At 39.3% G+C, this 20281-nt stretch overlaps 2 protein-coding genes across 3 annotated transcripts in view; both read right to left on the bottom strand.

The window, feature by feature from the left end:
* Nucleotides 1-4560, bottom strand: part of helz (helicase with zinc finger) — a 59830-nt gene extending 55270 nt beyond the window's left edge. The window contains exon 1 of one of the 2 annotated variants that reach the window (XM_040145429.1): nt 4446-4560. The gene's annotated coding sequence lies outside the window, so the exon portion shown is untranslated. Of the gene's footprint in view, nt 1-4078; nt 4194-4445 lie in introns of those variants that run through there. The other variant, XM_040145430.1, reaches the window with a different exon arrangement.
* A 2843-nt stretch (nt 4561-7403) lies between these two features.
* Nucleotides 7404-14675, bottom strand: psmd12 (proteasome 26S subunit, non-ATPase 12). Its single transcript, XM_040147457.1, has 11 exons — nt 14425-14675; nt 13986-14045; nt 13206-13334; nt 12753-12860; nt 12180-12284; nt 11773-11922; nt 11418-11552; nt 11089-11201; nt 10551-10725; nt 9977-10054; nt 7404-7993 (listed from the first exon to the last, which is right to left on the bottom strand). Exons 1-11 carry the CDS (start codon nt 14530-14532, stop codon nt 7784-7786), a joined length of 1371 nt encoding a protein of 456 aa, XP_040003391.1. The 5' UTR covers nt 14533-14675; the 3' UTR covers nt 7404-7783.
* Between the last annotated feature and the right edge of the window lie 5606 nt (nt 14676-20281).

The raw sequence follows: 20281 nt of genomic DNA on the forward strand, positions 1-20281 counted from the left end.
AAAAGCAATTGAAGGAACTTATCCCTGACCGCTTTTTTCACTACATAACTGGCACTGAATTGCTGGAAGGAATTGGCGGGTTGTGTTCAAGAACAGCACTGGCGTTTGACGTTTTCTGCTGTTAAATGTGAACTTGCAATACCTTGACAATGAAGAATAATGGTTTTTGGGGGGGCTAAACATTGTGATGACTGTCAGCCATTGGCGACGGACAATGGCATCGTCCATCGGCCCAACTCTACTTTAGTGAGACTATACAGTGTTTTGTGAAACTTCATAGCCACAGAGTAATGAACTATGTCAACTTTAACTATGTGCCAGAGGAAATACATGCCAATTTACTGAAGATCAACTTTGGAATATAATTCAAAGCATCTGCTTTAAGCACTATAACTGCCTCCATAGTTTAGATAATGTATCAACTTCACATGCACTGATGAGACTGGTATATTTAGGCACGTATTTTTTTTAGGCAAACCACTGAAAACATTGTGTGCCACCTGATGAATAAGAGATTCTATTACCGCCACCAAGGAGGTGAGGTGTTCAACCGTGTCTGTTTGGTGGTTTGTTTGTCAGTGGGATTACGCAAAAAGTACTGAACCAATCTGCACTGAATTTGGGGGGCATTTGTGGCATGGGGCAAGGAAGAACCCGTTAAATTTTGGGGCAGACCGAATCATTTACTATGAATTTGATTTTTTTTTCCTCTGAATTGTAGTGCATGTTTTTTGACATTGGCATTGGCAGAGATATGCACTCTACTTAGTGCCATTCTAGTTTAATTATTTTTTTCACCTGACACAATGCATGCTAAAGTATAAATGTGGATAGCTCAGTGGGTCATGTACGTATACTGTATCTTCATTCAACTACTGTAAAAAACAGCAAAGGCAGGACTTGTAAAGGCTTGCAAAAGATATCAGATTCATATCATTCTCTACTGAGATGGCTGTCAATCACAATATTTTCTTATGATCAATATTTGCAGAACCAACAAGAGGTCATGTTGGACTAGCAGCATCCTCTGAACTCTGGACTGCACCTGCTGTCCACTTCTTTTAATTATAGGTGTGTGTGTGTGTGTGTGTGTGTGTGTGTGTGTGTGTGTGTGTGTGTGTGTGTGTGTGTGTGTCAGCCCCACCATTCTGGGATTTAAAGGAATGTATATATCTCATTAATTTACATCTAAGCACACGTCCAATTCAAGTGTAAGAAGGAACAGTCTTTGGTTCTGTGTAGAGGATTAGGCTGTGTGTGGTTTTAGGAGGATACAACATCTTGCTACCTTTCTGCATATCAGGGTAGAACTTGTACAAGGGACTAAATTTAATTCTTAGAAAACCATGTGATTGTATCTGGATCTTTAAAGCCAACATATTTAAATTATACTTAAAATCAACTCTAAGAAAAATTAGGAAAAGCAATATGTCTGGGAATTAGGAGCCAATAACCACAATTACTTCAAAAGCCATGAAAGGACACCATTTTTTTTTTTAAAGTTTATATTTAAGATTCTAATTAACAGTAATCAAATCATATGTAACAAAAAGCAAAGTATGCCCTAAAGTGTTAAGTAACATCTTCATCTGGTCAAGTCCTGGAGTAGCCTTCAATATGTGAGAAGAGAAATCTAGCCTTCTAGGCATTGCACTTTATGATTTGTAGTTCAACATTTACTGCAACAAACAGGGTTCACCATTACATCCCAAAGCCAAGCAGTGTCTGACTCATGTTAAACTCTAGTTAGAAGCAGGATAATGAAATATTTTCTAACCAAAAAGCAGGTTTATCCCAGGTCACTGCTTTGGTCTGATAGGGGGGTGCTTTTCCTTTTCCTAAATACCGAGCTTGAAAATGTGTTAACCTACAGTTGATGCAAGATTGCGTTTACTGTATAAGTTCCACCCTAGTCTCTACGGCCCCAGCGACGTTTCATTCATGCCCTGCTGAACAACAAAAAAGCAGCATGGCTACTGCATGAGAATCTAAACCTCAGTCTTGGATTACAAGAAGCAGCGTGCCCTCCCTCACACCAACCAGAACAGCTCAGGATAGGGAAAGTACTCTAAAACCTGCTGGGGAACACCAGGGCCACAAATGTGCAACCTTGGCCAATAGCCTAGTAACTTTTGGTTCTATTTCCACCTCAGTGGTTTCACCAGTGGCATTGCAGCTCATCTCAGGTGGCAGAGAAAGAGCTTTTATCACAGAAACGCTGCTCCAAAAGACCCATTATAGTTATTATGTATAAAGATGGCTGGCAAAACAAAATTTAGGTTGCTGATTAAAATTCCACAACAATTAGCTGATGCTGAATTTCCAGTCTAGTATTTACCACAGCCTGGAATCCAGCTTTTCATTATGACTAGCTCAAAAGGAAACAGTCCAACTATGACCCCGTAATTTTGGGTATATTTGTGACAGTTAGTCCTTGAAAGTGAGACAGAAGCCAACTACTGTTTGTTAAAGCTGCACTAACAGTATGATGAAAACACTAAACAACAGATTTCCCATTTTGGAGGAAAACAGGCTTTTCGTGAAAGAATATTAATTGGTCATATTATTTCTATGCAAGAAAGGGGGGGAAAAAAACCAACATCATCTCCCATTTTGACTTAATTTTGTAATAAAAAGCACTTTACCCTTGCAAGTGTTTCAGCTAGTTGAGTACCCAGCAACAGGCAACTAAGCTTGTAAAAGCTGCTCTGGCCCAACTGGAATTGCCCCTGAGTCCGTCTGTTTTTGTCTCTTCGGACCATAACATAGACAACTTCTTCAGCTGATGTACAGTACACATTGGTTGCACAAATGACACAGACTCAGTCTGAAGTTGGCGTTGATGTATAGCATCTATCATACGTTTTAACTGCTTTGACTCCACCCAGAATTAACATACATGTAATACAATTCAATATTTTTTTCCTCATATCCATTGTTGCTGAATACAGCACACCAGCCTCCATCTCTTCAGACGGAAACTACATGAGTTTGAACACATTGAAAATGGTGCAGGATCTAAGCGGTTAGCACTTTGGGATTTCATATACAGTAACCCCCAAAATATAAATTATAAAAATATTTTTTATACTATGCACTGGTAACTAGCCAGATAGGACAAATAATGTTGCAGCACCCATAATACTGTAATAACACATTGGGCGCATCTTAAACAATAAACAATGGTCAAGCCCCTGTCCCTACAAGACAAGTTCAGATGCATGCAGGTAAGTGTATCTAGACCGCAATTGTCTGGTGTCAAAAGGACAGATGAAACATATGCATCACATAGAGAAGCAGTGATCTCATGCCACTATTGTCATAGTGAAAACTAAGACATACTCTGTAGTTTGTACTTTACAAAATCGAGGGACGATACAAAATCATCACAATCTAGTTAGCAAATGTTTTACGGTATATGTGGCGATCAAAAGTGAGGGTTACGAGTTGGTTAGCTTGCTGGAAAATGGAAAATAGGGTCATAGATGAAACCAAACACAGAAGTGATCTTTAGGCCGTATTTACTTCAATTAAGAGAGTTAACTTCAAAGCCTATGCAGCGTTTCACACTCCTATTTGTAACTGCAGCAATAGCTGCTAGCTAATGTTAGTGCTGGCAAGCCAGCCACTTTATGGGGACAACAACAAATAGTTTGGCGGGATACAGTGGTTGGACCTGCCCTGTTTTTTGGTCCAGTCGTCGGGTCCTACTACAGCGGAGGAAAAAGCTGATTTTATAGCTGGGGATAACTGTAAAGGAACATCGACGGCTTTCATCCTGACATAACGTTATTTGGCTCGGCAGTATCGTTGGCAGCAATGTGTAGAAAACACGGCTAAGAAAAAAAAGAAAAAAAGAAAAAAAAACAAAACTTACGATTCTCTCTGTGCCCAATTAGTAGAAATCAAGAGAGCATACACTAGTAAACACAAACGTTGAGGATGACTTGTTTCGTCTTAGTGCAGGTAGTTATAGCTGTTGTTTGTCTGGTAAACTTGTCATGACTGTTGCAAGTCAGAGCGATGACGGCAGCGTTACAAAGCCCTGAAAAATGCCTCACAATGTAGGTTAACTTACCGTTCGCGTTTGCACAGGGTAAACAGTGTTGCCACACTAATCAGGGTATGCGTAGCTAACAGTTAGCTTGCTAGCCAAAACACGGCCTTTCTTGGCACCAAACTGGCAAGCTCACAACAAGAATAGCTGGCTGGTTTGTTAATGTTAGCAAGCTAGCTAGCTAGGTTCGCCGAAACAAAACGGGTTCGGGCCTGTAATTTTGCCACGGTGTTTGGGCGCATATAATGGATATGACATCGTGTTGTTATCCATGCATGAACTCAAAGCATTCGCCATTATCCCAATGATTTATGAAGGGTATTCATGTCAGTGGCCTTGCGATGAAAAAGACAACTGAAAGGGCTGAAAATGGGAAGTCAACACTTACCTAGCTTTACTTTCTACGCCATCTTGGATCCACTTGTCAGCCCATCGCAAAGCATAGTGGGATGTACTGATCTGAAGGTTGAGAGGACCTGTGTGTGTGTGTGCGTGCGCGTGTGTGTATGTGGGGCAGGGATTTTCCTTATCAAAAAGCGCTCGTCTTAAATGTGACATTTTGGAATTGCCCATATTCTCTCATTATGGGACGATAAAAATAACTTAATTTACCACTTACTAACTCGTTTATTTGTATAATGGCCATTAAAAAAACTAAATTGTGACATTTTCCACTGAACACACCATTGCCCCATAGCTACTTTGGCTTATTGGCACGAGAACTAAAATAAACCAGCCAAACCTTGTTGAAAAACCAAAGGCAATGATACTCTTGACTATATGATACTATCGGGGGATTCTCATGCATCGAACCCTTATCAAACTTAATAAACTCTATATGGGGATGCCATCAGTAGTATAAGCTTCACCCTTAGCACAGCTGGAGAGTTTGAGGTCGGGCCAGTCAAGTGCTGAGGCGGACATCATTGAAAAAGTTCCATGCATTTTCACAGCAAAAAAGGAAAAGCGAAAAAGCTTAACAGCATATTAGCTGATTGGTAGTGTGTGAACTGACAAAATTAAGAATGATTTGAAGAAATTTAAAAAGTAACAAAATATTGCCAAAATAACTAACTAAAATAGTAAGAAAAAATTCAGTAAGGATGAAACAAATGTGTGGCCAAGAGATAGATGTCATGAAACAAATATAACCGAATAAGGATGTATGTTACAGTAGTGTGTAAGGTATCTGTATGCAGGGTTAAACTGTGTGAGGACTATACCTATTTCATGGCAGACATTTTGACATGTCATGGCAGAAAAAAAAAGCACAGCTGCATTTAATAATAGTAATGATGGCTGACATTTATACGGTGAATGAAAGTGGGTGTAGCTGAGCATATTAATTGTGTATGAAGAGTGGTAACAGCAAGTTAGGGCAGCTGAAATGGGTTTGTCACAGTCTGTTAACGCTGAGAAGAGCTAGCAATGTGTTTTACATCACCTGCCTAAGCTTTTCCTAAGTAAGATGCATTACAGACCTTTTTCACAGCAGACTTTTTCACATTTCATAACAGAAAACGCACAAGGCGGAACTGGCCACCTAATTGGAATACAGGCATTGTTTAGGGTATTAATTACACCTGTGTTTGAACAGTCAAAATGTCTGCTATGAAGCCTGAAAAAAATGGTCAGAAGCAGTTTTAATCAAATTTCTAGCTAAAAGTATGTGGAGGTCACTGAGCACCAAACACCATTTAAGATGATTTTTACAGCAATGTTGCCTTTTTTTAAATAAATCACTATAGAGAATGAAAGAAAATATGGGGAGAGAAGGAGGTGTCATACAACAACGATTCCTGGCCAGGCTCAAAATGGGGACATTGTGTCTCGGACCACTACACCAGCCATTAAGTGCCAAAAGTCAGTAAAAGAAAGTAAGAAAGCAAAGATAAGTTGTTATTATTGCTTAGCAATTAAATTGTAAGCATGGGATAGACAATACAACAATTCCCCTTTCCAAAAGGGTGCCGTGGCAACTATAAACAACGTGCATTGTTAAGATCTGAAGAGAAACCAAAGAGGGAACACTATCATCAAAAATCATGTGATATATTTTAATCATCATTGTCTAACCCTACTTTGAAAAACAGGTGACAATGCTGTATTTGACACTCTTTGGGCTCAAAATGCATTTACATTTGAAAATAAGGTTTTATATTTCCAGATTTTCTAGGCTACTTTTTCCCGTGACATCTCATCTTTTCACGCAAGTGATGGTTTGAAAGGTCCACCTAGTGATGTAATTTCCCGCCTGATCCAAATCGAGGAATTACCTCCTTTTCCACCTCGAGCTGTCAGATAAGCTTCAGTGCTACTTGATATAAATTTTACAGGTCTGTGGAACTCTACTGGAGGGATGGACGCCATTCTTCCAAAAGATATTGGAGGTGGTGGAGAGCGCTGTCTCACTTCCATAGGTGTTGAACTTTGTTGAGATCTAGTAACTTAAAATGCCAAAGTACTTATATTCACACATCTACATTTTCTCACTCGTTTATTCAGATTTTTCCTTTAATTTGTTACCAGTCTGTAGATGGTGGTTAAAGTGGCCTACAGAGTACCCACTGTAATTCCACTAGCCTCTGTAAGAAAAATAAGCCAACTATAGTTGACACACCCAATTAACTGGCTTATAACTGAATTAGCTACAAATCGTTACATCAAAATTACCAGACTATGTACGATTTAAAATTGTATGATTGTTTTTTTTACAGATGCAAACAAGGGCAGTGTCTCACTATGTTAGTGTAAACCATGCAGTAGAGGTTAGTTTCTGTTGCGTTTTAACCTTTGTTGAAACTCTGATCAGCAACTTGGACTCAGGGGTAGACGGAGGTAAAAACTGAAAAGTTCAATGAAGAAATATTAGGGACAGACAGATCATGTCTCCTCTTTTCAACAATACTGTTGTTTGTCTATTATCCTGTCACCAGAATAGAAGTGACTTGACCAAAAAAAAGAAAAAAAAAATCTTAAAAGAGATGAATTTCTTTTCTACATCATTGAGACTACTACGGTAGCACAACAGGATAGATGTAACATCAGTCATGATCGGTAACAACGGACAGTAGGAAGTGTAATTTATCTTTGTTGACTGAATTTTGATTATTATCAATGAATTAAATTGTATTTAATTAAACAACTTGCATGGACTGGACAAAATTTGATTCACCATTTACATCGACTCTCACTTCTTGTCGAATTTTGCAAAAAACTATAGAGAGAAGATAAACTTTTAAACAGAATATACTGAATGAAGTGTTGCAGTCATGTTTACAAGAACCTTAACACTCATATTGTAACATATGCCAGTTAGGTTAAATATAAAGTCTATATACAATGGTTAACCAAATGTGAGGAGTTTATTGTTTACATTGTTAAGTACACACTTACGCGAGATTTCAGCCAAATTTTCATACGGCAGTAAATGCTAATGCTTAATGCTATATATATCAAGTCTTTGCCAACGCTGACAGAAGGATGCAAAGAAGGGAGGTGCTCATGTGTTTATTGTCAATGGTTTACTGGACAGTAAAAAAAGTGAACAAAGTTGGGGTGTTGTGTATGTGCTGCAGATTTTTCTCCAATTATGTGACATTGGAATAATGCTGCATTCACAGTCCGCCAATATATTGTATATTCAAAAACATTCCCACAGACGGAACTAAAAAACAACAAATATGGACCAGAAAAAAAAAAAAAATCCCACACTCTATTCCTGTTTCACTGCAGGTTGTGGATCATCTCCTCCTTGGCAATGAGATGTGTGGTCTTGTTGACCAGAGACATGAGAGAGTTGAGTTTGTGCGACCAGTCGTTGAGCAGGTCATTGGGGTCTTTGGGCCTCTGAAAGTTGATGATGCCAGCCAGCCGATCGACCTTGGCATAGATGGTCTTGTTTACAACTAGGCTGGAGAGGAACTCCTCGGATTCCTGACAAAATATTTGAGCAGACAGACATCATGTTAGTGTCTTTCAAAATTCTCTTCTGTGGGTCCAAATCCTGAAAATTAGTTCTTACTATGCAAAAGCAACTCTGCAAGTCATACTGGCTGAATTAAGATATTTTTCAAATTTAAAAACATCCACAGATACTTTTACACTATTCCAAACAGCTAAACAATCTGTAATACAAGTTATTTTATAATATAGATTTTTCGAATTCAATTTTAGTAGTACCTAGTTACCCTCAACTACTACGACTAAGTTAATAATTTCAAGACTGGAAGTATTTGGACAGTTACACAGATTTTTTTGTTCTTCAGGCTCTAAGCTTCAGCACATTCAATTTAAAATAAAATAATGGATAGTACATTAAAGTGCCAAGTCTCAGCTTTAATGTGAGTAGGTTTCCAACAACATAGAAAGAAGTGTATAAGCGATTTAGCCCTTCTAACACAAAGTGCCCAAATTTTAGGGATTCAAAAGTAATTGGACACTTGGCTACTAAATGTCTGAGATTGAGATTTGAGAGCTGCCCTTTAGATTGAGGTGATTGTTTGAGGTCAATATGAGGAGTGAAAAGGTGACCACACAAGTGAAAAAGATAATAATGAGGCTAAAAAAAAAAAAACAAAAATGTATCCCAGAGATATTAAAAAGTGGTTGGTTTGCCAAAATAAGCAGGTGCATTCTAAAAAGCAGGGTTTCACAGGGAAATTAGAAAATGGCAAATGAGCTGGTAGACTGAGGATCACAAGTCTTGTGGATGAGCAGAAAATCATTTGCACGGTGAAGAAAAACCCCTTTATGACTGCACAACAAGTCAAGAACGTGCTCCAGGATGTAGGCATACATTAGTACATGTTTCCTTGTCAATGCTTGAGAGAACACTTCCTGAGCATAACCTAGACGATTCGCCACAAGATGCAAATCCCTGGTAAACCCTAAAAACAGAAAGCCCTGGCTGCAGTTCACAAAAACACAGAGTCCTCCAGTCCAAAGTTCTATGGACTGATGAAACAAAAATCCACCTCTGTCAAAATTATGGAGAAAAAAGGAACAGCTCATGACCCAAGGCCACCAACTCATCTGTCTAACATAGCAGTGGTTCTGTTATGGCTCTGGCATGTATGGCTGCCAATGGAACTGGCACACTGGCATTTATTAATGATGTCAGGGCTAACAGAGGCAACAGGGAGAATGCAGAGTTATACAGGAGCTTTCTGTAAACATACAGCCAAAGAAACCAGAGATTTTCAGGGTGAAGAGGTGGAATATCCGACTGGCAGAGTCAATCACCTGATCTCAGTCCTACTGAGCAGCATTCCACTTGGTTAAGACCAGACTAAAGGCAGAGAGACCCCACAAAAAGCAAGAGCTAAAGGAGGCTGCAGTGAAGCTCTGGGAGAGCATCACCAGGGAAGATACAAAGTGTCTGCTGATGTCTGTGGGACACAGGACTTAGATATGATGATTTTGTTTGACTTTGTGTGTCTGTCCAATATCTTTTGAGCCCCTAAATTTTGGGCATTATGTGTCACAGTTCTTTCTATTCTGATGTAAACCTACTCAAATTAAAGCTGAGACCTGGCACTTTATTTCAAATTGAACGTGCTGAAGCTCAGAGCCTAGAGAAAAAAAATGTGTAACTGTCCAAATACTTCCAGAATTTGTTCCAGACTGTACATTTGTGATGTATGCATGTAGCGAGTGCAATAGCCAACCACATAATTCAGAATATCTGATAAATATTTTCATAGTCTATTTTAGTCAAGCCATGACCTACCATAAAACATGTAATTTGTCATAGTTACTCAAATCAGTACACTTCAGTACACACATCTTGAACTCAAAATGCCAACATTGCTGGAAAAAAAACACAGACTGACTGATCCATCAGCAAAATGTGTTTTTTTCTGTGCTGTTAGTAAGAGCTTCAGTTTGCATGAGCTACTTAGTAAAACTGTTGCTTACATCAATGGAGAGGTCGAGGAGTCCAGCCATTCTCTTCATTGTAATTCTGGTGTAATATTTTGCCATAATTCTGATGTTCTGGGGGGAAAAGGGGAGAATTTCATTAATATACATATCTGCAACAGAATATTTGCATAAAGTATTTACGGTTGGAACAGGGAAGCTTTCAGGTCACACAATTCAACCATCCATAACCAGTCAATCTAATTCTAGCGTACTTTAGTACACATAGCAGTCCACCAGTTTAACCACTGAATCTACAGAGCTTCAATATACTCTCCATAATTTTCCCATGTTGATTGCATTGCAGTTCTATTGCCATCTCTGTAATCTTTCTCATTTTAATCCGATTTGATTCACATCCACATTAATGGATAAGAATCAGTCTTTTAGGTATTAAAATAGCGCTTTGAACTTGTGACACTACACGTCAGTGCTTGAAAAGCCAATATTTTTCACCTGAATTGTTTGGATAAGTTTAGACATCCTTAGAAAACTTATTATTTTCATTAATTTGACCTCTATATTTTTCAGCTTAAAGTGAGAAGACCAGACTCTTGACTGTGTGACTTACATGCTCCACCACTCTGTTCTTCAGGTCCTTCCACCTTTTCTCCCCCTCCTCTGAATAAGAGAAGACGTCTGTGGCAGGGCTGTCGGGTGAGCCCTCTCTCAACTCCTTCCCATAATCATCCACTAGGGAGGCCCAGCGCATCAGCTCCATAGTGGTAAACTGCTTCAGGAGGTCTCTGGGAATAGAGGAGGATGTACTGAAAATTCCCTGGTGTTCACAACTTGCTATGGAGGGTATGCACGTGATATCACCATTTGTGACAGTTGCTATGGTCACTTCCCCTGAGTGGCAAACATATACACAATTCATTTGCTACTCACACTTTAAAATCTTCAGAGCACTGACTGGCTGATATGTCGCTATGTACAATTAATTGTCAATTCAGATGGCCTTCACTTTTTCAGGATTTATGTTTGTCTTATTACGTCATTGCATATTCTCTATTAATGAAATTAGGCCCAAATCTCATTATGCCTGTGGCTTATTCACTGAATTTAAAGTGGAGCAAAAAGGCCAAGAGGCAGAAAGTATGTCTTACTTGTATTTGGGGATTTCTTCCAGTTTCTTGTCTGCACTAATTCTGTGCACGAGGTCTGACTGCTCATTATCGTATGGAGATAGAATCACGTACAGAACCACACTCTTCAGGGCCTGAAAGACAAATGTATTAATTGCAACACTCAACAGCCAATGAGCAAAATAAGGTTTTGGCACAAATATAAGGTTGTTATCATTGTTATAAGTGAGCCACTATAATTCCAAACATAATGTTTCCTCCACAGCCAAGGTCCTGAAAACAAACAGAAAAATAGTGTACCATAATAATTTAATTTGACTCTATTCTGCACACAGAGAAAGTCCATGTACCTGTTGCCACTTGCTGCTTTCCTCCAAGATGCAGGGGGTGTCATAAATGGCCCGGTAATGTTTGCAGATAGACAGGTAGGAGCCCTCATGCAGGTCCACCTGAATCATCAGGTTGTAGTACTTCAGCTTCAACTCCTAAAATGTCCCAAGGGACAAAAGGGAAGAGTTAGTGCTCAGTTACACCAAACTATTCAGCTCAGATTCACCAAGTACAAAAACTGCTACCAAAGCCGTTGTAAAAGTGAACACACAGGCAATTAACATAATGCTTTTTAACCGGTTGTCAAGTCATTGCGAGGGTGCGAAGGAACAGTGCAGTGTTTTAATAATGCTCAATTCCTGGCCTCTTTCTTACCTCAGTGCCCTCTTCCTGGAAGAATTTGGTGTTTATCTTCTTGCTGATGATCTGGGTACGAATGTAATCCTTGACAGCAATGCAAAGCCTCATCTGTTCCAAGATAAACTCCACCTTCTCCTTTTTCTCCATGGAGCCATATGTCTCTACCTGAGCCGTAAAAAAATATATACTAAGCACTTTGTATACAAACGGCCATGAAACTTTTCCATTTGTTTAGTTTCTGTATTTTTCCCATATATAATTGCGGTGACAAAAAATATCAACATGGCTAAATCTATTTCCCCCTGAATCCAATTCTTTTAAAAAATCTTCAAACACAGATTTGTCTTCTTTTGTCCCCATTACTACTTTACAGATTTTTCTTCAACTTAAAAAGGAAGAAAATAAGTCCATAAGTCTCTTACCTGCAGTTCCTGGAGAATGGAGGCAGCCTCTTTGACCTCTCCGCTCTGCTCCTTGATACTGGCCAAAGTCTTTGTCAGCCTGGCACGCTCAATCTCTACATAGATCTGTGAGGAAGAAATTCTCAGTGTATTAACAAGGAGGAGGGGGCTTATGTTTTGAGTGGAAGTGTCACATTTTCTTCACCACAACCTTCCCTTAATATACCTAACCACATTTACACCCACTCCTCAGAGCAAGATAATTTTTATAGTAAACTCTCACAAATTGCACAAAATCTTAATCAATGCATTTATTTTCTTTAATGCATATGGACACAAGAGAGAGATTTCAGTGATTACACAAAAAGAGTGCCTCAGATAAAAAAGTAAACTACAGCTGCAGGTTTGCACGGCTGATAAGACACAAATTTCTTAATGCCTCCTCCCTCATAGTTAACCTGATACTTTCAAGCCTCCCCCATCTGTCACAGGGTATCATGCAGTACTTAATTTGACAGCAGTTCAAATCTACATAAATTTCCTTTTGTCTCTAGTTCACAGCCCTGTTTTAACAAACATCAACATATTCCAGACCTTGCCAGCAGTCACAGTGCGAAGTGTGTCGATGAGTCTCAGCTTGATGGTCAGATCAGTCATAGCGTCCACATACTTGTAACATTCTTGTACCATTTTGGCAACAGCCTGATAAGACAGAGAGCAAAATACCAATTAGATTAGATGTAGGTCTCAGTAATGAGAGCCTGCCAAAAAATGACTGCAGAAAATCATGTTTGTTTCATGTCCTTTAAATTAAGTTTATTGTCTTAACTAAAAGTTTTCAAAAGTTTATTTGCCATTCACGGAAGATTACTCCAAGGTAATCCAAGGCTTAAAAATATAAGACTGAATATAGTAGATAAGCATGCACTATATCTTGACTGCAAATAACAGTCTTATTTATTGGGATGATAAGAAAATGTATTTTTCAGCCTGTGGGACAGAGAATATATTTAGACACAACTTGTCAGGGAAAAAGAGGCATCCGACCTGTTTGAGCTGACTCCTCCTTTTGGTGAGCAACATGATGTTTTCATTCAGGGCATCCCAGTCCTTGGCTTCATAACACATCTGAACCACAGCCACGAGTATTCTGGAGGTGGACACCATGTCTGATGCCTGAGCAAGGGTTGAGGGCAGAAAAGTAAACACAAAGACTAAAATACACACAAAAATATCTACTTTGCGGTAAGTTCATTACTTTTTTCATTAATACAACAACTCTGTTAAATTGTCCTTTCTTATACAACTTTGATGCTGGGGACCCGTACACTTTAATTTTTCCAGGGAAATTCTATTACTATAAAGGCAGTGCTCACCACCTTGATTCAGGATCCAGAGGTTCTGTTTTCTAGGACATTTTTGGTTGATTCCGTCATTTTTCCATGACAATTTAATGACTGGAAAGGAGAATTACAGGTTTTCCAGGATGAGAAAAAAATCCTTTCCACCCAACTGTTGCTGCTCTGGGTGTCTGTGTGCCCTGTTTTTTTTTTAAATTATGATCATTTACAACGATTAAGGTCAGTTCAAGCAGATGTCACAGTTAAAAGATCTGCTCGGGAATTGGGCATATTTAATCAGACTGTGTGTCTAAGGCTTATTTTGCAATGTACTGTGTATTGAGATGGGCTGATAAATACTGCCCAATCATATCATGAAGTGTCATTGTATTTATTATGTTTTCATGTGGGGCTCAACATCTACATAGAGGGAAAAACAACGAGTTGTACTGACACTGTACAGCGCCATATAAATACAAGGACTTACTGTTCTAGTTTGCTTCTCCAAGGACAACAAACTCTCAATGGCCTCCTGCAGCTTGCCCTCCTGCAGCAGAAAACACACAAAATCCGCGTCAGCCAAACTCCTTACTTACATAAATTACAAATGTTAACTGCTGTTATTGGTATTAGACACTTCGCGTGGCTAGCAAGTTAGCTATTTTGCCAATGACTAGACTGCTAAGACTACTAGCATGCTAGCAAGCTTCATAACAAACACAAACTTGTATGTTGGATTAAGGGCGTAACAGAAATGTGTGAAAGTTAAAAAATACGTCAATTTTTATGGGCAATTTGCAATCAATACATTGGTTGTATAAAGTTTCCGGGTGGTGCTAAGGCAAGTGTGTGTTAGCTTGGATGCTAACAGTGATCCTGATGCACCATGACTCAGCCGGCGCTGGCCTCTTTCACTCTCTGCTTACTTTAGCCATTTTCTCGCACTCCGGGAGACGCTGGTCTACAGTCGAACTGTAGTCGATCTCCATCTTCACGATCCTGCCATCGGATCTTTCAGATCGCTCCTCGGACATGTTTGCGTTGTGCAGGCGAAGGTAATTCAGGGGGCTTTTCTCTCTTAACGGGGCAAAGTCAACCGAGCACTATTTTGCTTGTCATATGAACGGAATGGGACAGGTGACCAATCAGAGAAGAGAGCCAAACAGCTGTCCGAGGCGCCTGAAGGACCAGGTCAGGACGCTTTAGAAACGTGGATTTAAGTTAACCATAATCAAATATTTATATTAAATGGATGACTGCTAATTCAGATGAACAGAATGGTCATTGGTGGAAGGTTTTACAACTGGATACTAGATTTTCTATCAGAATGAAAGTTTAGGGTTAAAGTGGGGCCGGAACTATCTGATGAGTACGATGTGGTTAACGGAAACCCTCAGCGAAGTATCATTAGTCCATTGTTACTTAACATTGGGATAAATGATGTTTTTATGAATTTAGACAGGAGGACATGTTCATCAGTATATGCATATGACGGAGCTCTGTGGATCAGGGGGAGAGATGGGGCAAGTGTCCTGAGAAAAATCGAGGAGGCTACTCTGAAGATAGATCAGTGGTCATATAATTGGGCGTTTAAACTTTCAACCAGTAACTCCTGCTATTTGTACTTCAATAGAAAGAGAAAGGTAGATGAACAGAGGCTACCTTTATATCAGCAAACGTTGGAAAAAGTAAAGTAATCTAAATACTTAGGAATTTGGATTGATGAAAGATGTATATGAAGCTAAAACTAGAAACAAAATCTAAAAAAATAATTAATCTAATGAGAGCTATATCGGACTACAACTTTGGAGCAGATAAGCAGACAAAAATATACATATGTATGTGTATGTATATGTATATTTATATACTTAAAGCGTTGATGAGAAGAGCAATTGATTATGGGTGTTTTGTTTATGGTGCAGCAGCAAATAAAATTGTTAGAATACAAAACAAAACCTTGAGATTTTGCATTTGTGCAACGGGGTCAAGTGTCCTAAACGACTGCTTGGACTATGACAGATTTAAGGGAAATGGTGTTCGATGGAAGATAAAAGATAAAGCAAAATAATATGATGTTAAAAAAAACAAGTTTTAATCCCCCTACTCCTATTAGTGATGTTCCCCCGTGGCTATTTCCTAAGGCTAAAGTTGATTTTAGTATCACAGAGCTAAAGAAAGATTGGGTGGAAAGCGAAATAGGATACTGTGCTAACCAGTATATAAAGAATCCTTTTTTTATAATTACTTACAGAGATTTACTGATGGCTCAAAGGGTCAAAATAATCATGTAGGAACAGAAGTCTAAATCCCAAAATTTCTAATTAATTTAGAGAATAGAATTACAGATAAACTATTGGTTTATACAGCTGAGATGATGGCATCGATTGTTGGTTTTCAGTGGGTGGAAGAAGTGAGACCTGACAGGGTGGTTCTGTGTGTTGACTCTGCAGCAGTTATTTTAACCTTACAGACAATGAAGTCAATCAGGGAAGGTGTAATGTTTAAAATGTTTCAACGTTTATTTGGAATACAGAAGTTGGGAGTAGATGTAGAATTTTGTTGGGTACCCACACATATGGGATTAAATGGTAATGAATTTGCAGACAGGGTGGCTAAAAGATCACTAAATATGAGGCATATAACGGACATTCCATTCGGAAAAGGGGAAGATAAAGCAGTAATCAAAAAGCAAACAACGGAACTTTGGCAGAAAAAGTGGGATGAGGACAGTAAGGGCAGAACATACTATAGAGTATAAAAGACAGTTAGAGTACAGCGTGTTAAAGGAAGAAGTGGCAGAGAGGAGGTAGCCCTATCTGAATTAAGGTGTGATCACACTGGTTTAAATAAGACACTATTTCCATTGGGAAAAGTGAATTCACAAGAATGTGCACATTGCAACATAACTGAAAATGCTGAAGACATAATAATGCACTGGGTCAAATATAGTGAATAAAGGGTAAATTTGCAACAAAGAGTGAGAGAGGCCTGACAAGGATGGGATTCGGAGAAGGGATATTAGGAACAAATGGACATCAGGTGTGGGAAACTCAGAGAGGGGTCATAGAATTCTTAGTAAGCACCGCATCGTTTAATAGAATATAGCATATTATTTTAAACTGTATTTCATTATCATAGACTAATATAAACTAGATCAAGTTCTACATACTTCGGCATGGTAGGTGGCGGTATGCACCTGAAAGTTGGTATTGCAATCCACCAAAAAACGCAAAGAAGAAGCTTATATTACATGGGAATAATATAGATAAAGTATGCATACTTTGAGATGGTGAAGAATGGTGATGAATTTATGACTTTACAATAGTTTATTAGACTGGAATATTTCATGCACGTTCCGAATGCCTTGCAATGATGCAAGTATTTTAATAATGACGGATTTAAGATACTGTACAATTTGAATATGTCTGAACAAGTGGATTTAAATTTTTGGACATCCAGTCTCTAAGTCTTCTCAACTGGATTTAACGGTGATTGGCATCCCTCCCTAGGGAGCTACTTTAATCCTTCTAGCAGGCAGTCATTTTAATTTGGTGAGGGTGGCAATCAGGCTTTAGTACCAAGTATGAAAAGGTGTTTTTTTTTTTTTTTAATTCTAATTCTACTTACAAGCACATAAAATGATAAGTTTCAATACAAGGATGATAACAATGCATAGGGATGGAAACACAAAGAAAAGTCTGACAGATTTAAGAAGACTGTGTGTTGTATCTACACACACATAGGTGACTGTGGTACCAGCTAGGCAACAGGCATTCACAGATTTGGAGGGACTGTCCAGAATGACATTTCCTGCCTGTTAACTCAAAACAAGGGGAAAAAAAAAACCCAAACTCAGCCACTGGAGGGAAATGTACCATCACTTTGAGACAAAACAGTTTTACATTCCATTTTAATTTCATCGAAGGGCTCATTGCGATGGAGGAGGGAGCGGTCACTAAAAACAAAGAACAGGATGACAATAATAACTCAAAACAATCTGAAAGTGTAACACTTGTGGCCATCAATCAAATGAGGAGTGCAATGAATGAAGACCTTTGTGAATGACCATGAACACATGAATGAACACAGAGTGCAATGACTGAAGTCCACCAGTAGGTGTCCCTTTAATGTCTGCATTGTGCATTCCTGTCATCACACAGTTCACTGCTTCGAGGGGCTCCAGTGCCCCCATAAATTAAGCTAATGTGGGTCAGTGATTTTTCCCGCTCGTGGCAGAGAAAGCCCGTAAGCCCTGAGCTAAAATCAGTGTGATCCCAGTGCCGGCTCAGCATAGACCTTGAAGGCCTGATAAACTGAACATGACTCGGATCCACTGAGAGGAAGATCAAGTATGGAACAAGAACTCCGGTTGCAGGGGCATAACCTTATTCTCAGTGCTTTGAGCACACTTTTCAGGAATCAAAAAATTAGGAAGAGCCTAATCTGAAGAGGACTAATTGGCTTCATATATATATATATGGATATGACATGCAACAGGGGTCCCAGGATGGATTCAAACCCCGGACATTGTGTTTATGTGGCAGCCGGTGTTACCACTCTGCTGCCAGGGTGCCCCACGTTTTGAGATTTAAGACATATCCGAAGACATCTCTTATTAGGGCATCTAGAGGACTGTCTACTCTATCTAAGGCATGTCTGTAAAACTTATAGATGTCTTAGGATGTCTGCGTAATACTGATGATGTCCAAGGACCTCGTGGCAGCTTAGGTATTCTCCATTTTGTCAAAGTTGTTTGCTTGCTATTTTTGCAGTAATGCAGACTTATATAGTAAAAACAGCGATTCTCTAAATATTGAACTGATTATCAAGTCAAAAAAAAAATGCATATATCTCCCACACAGACATCACTGACATGTGCAGTGTGCATGATATTCCACAGCAACCCTTGAAAGTATAATAAAAAATATATATATATTTGGCAAGATCTAGTACAATATATGTGAGCCTTTATGTGTACATAGTAGTGTATAGTATCATCAAGACCTCCAGTGCCTTGAGCCTGCTAGCCCATATGTTAACATACTTATGTGACTGTGTGGCTCTGTCGTCCATCAGGTTTAATGTTTGCCTGCATATAAACCTATATCTTAATTGTGTTAAAGCCAAATGTGTGAATACGGTTACATTGAAGGATAGTATACTTTATGATCATTTATTTTCAGCGAGCTTCAATAAACGTTGCACTTCGGTTACATTACCACATGTGGCACTTGGTATATTACTGTGGCAGTGGGGATAGGTTTGTGGAGTGCTATTATGGAAATTCTTTCATGGAAAGTATGAGTCATTTAATTCATAATGCCCATTTAATGTGCTGCTACACAATGTTAGGCCATTTACAGGAACGCACATGGGAAAACTTTAATATAAGAATGATTTGCTGTTAATGGGACAAATAAATCAGAGCTCTGGAACAGTTTGCCAGAGGAAATTCATGATGAAAATGTTCTGTTGTTGCTTAAGACACATCCAGGACTTTTACCATAAATCTCACATTTAACTCATGACTTTGCTGTCTGTTCCTTAATACGCACCATTCTCTTATGTATAACACAGTGAATGCATTTAATCACATCTGTTAGTCCTTCAGTCTTGTGGCCCACCGCTAGCCGTAACAAGGTTCCAGCCCTACAACAAACTATTCAGATCTGCAAAGACATTTTACTTGCGTTGCATATTTCACTAGTTTAGATGCTTTGTGAATTACCTCCTTATATGAAGGCATCACTGTTTCCCATACATTCAGTAGATGATGCCACTGCTTCAAGGAGCTGCTCAAACACGAGCGTGGGGATTAAGCGGAAAGATTAAATTCATGCTCTGTGTGGGAGAGGCACTCTAGCGAGGGTATTTTTCTGCGTGGAATCGGTGAATGCCTTCTGACAGTGGAAAAATACTGTTTGTCAGCATCTTCATCGCCTAAAGATGAGTGTGAATTTTGCTGAGTAGGACCAAGGAATCATAAGTGTCGATGAAGCCAGCAGTACAACTCTTGCCTTAATTAAAAGTGACTGTTTATTAATGCGTTTACATTGTTCTCTCTATTTTTTCTCAAGACAAGCAGGACTCAAAGGGAGTAAGTGTGATGGGTTTTATTCAGAGGACCACTGTCATTGCAGATGCTGGTTGTCTAAGGCCTAGCAGACAAGTAGGTTTTCATGCTCCAACAGTCATTTCAAAGTCCCTAATTTAAGTCTTCGTTTACAAGGGGGGAAACCCCACAGTGTAGACAACCCCACACTGCTGAAAAGGGTTTTCGAACCGGGACCTGATAGCAGTGAGTGGAGGACAGGTGGGAACAATTTAATACGATGTTAGAATGTCACACTAACATTTGTCTACTTTATGGAGATGATGTCCATAATTTAACTTGCACCAAGGACAAACAGTGGTAGTATCTGGATACAATACAGTCCATAAGCAGGCGAGTGACACTACAGCCGGTGCTTCTCTACCACTGCGTTGTATCAAAAGGCTTCCGCCAGCCCAACGCGTATGCGAGGATTTGGAGCTGAAAGTCGGCACTTCGACCTCGTATCTGTTTGATTTCAAACCCAGTGGAGCGGCATCAAGACAGAAGTGTGCCACTGCAACTTGGATCGCCGATGTGGAACTGATCGTTTACTCTGAATGCGTGAGACCGAGAGAAAGCGGGGCGAGCCAGATGCAGGGTTGGTGCAGCGGCGAAGCGATGTTTCCTGTGCTGTGGCGGAGTCGTCCGACGTTTCCACCAAGTAGCCTACCGCTTCGTATTTCAGAGGG

This window comes from Xiphias gladius, chromosome 15, assembly GCF_016859285.1.
Source record: "Xiphias gladius isolate SHS-SW01 ecotype Sanya breed wild chromosome 15, ASM1685928v1, whole genome shotgun sequence".
Lineage (NCBI taxonomy): Eukaryota > Metazoa > Chordata > Actinopteri > Istiophoriformes > Xiphiidae > Xiphias > Xiphias gladius.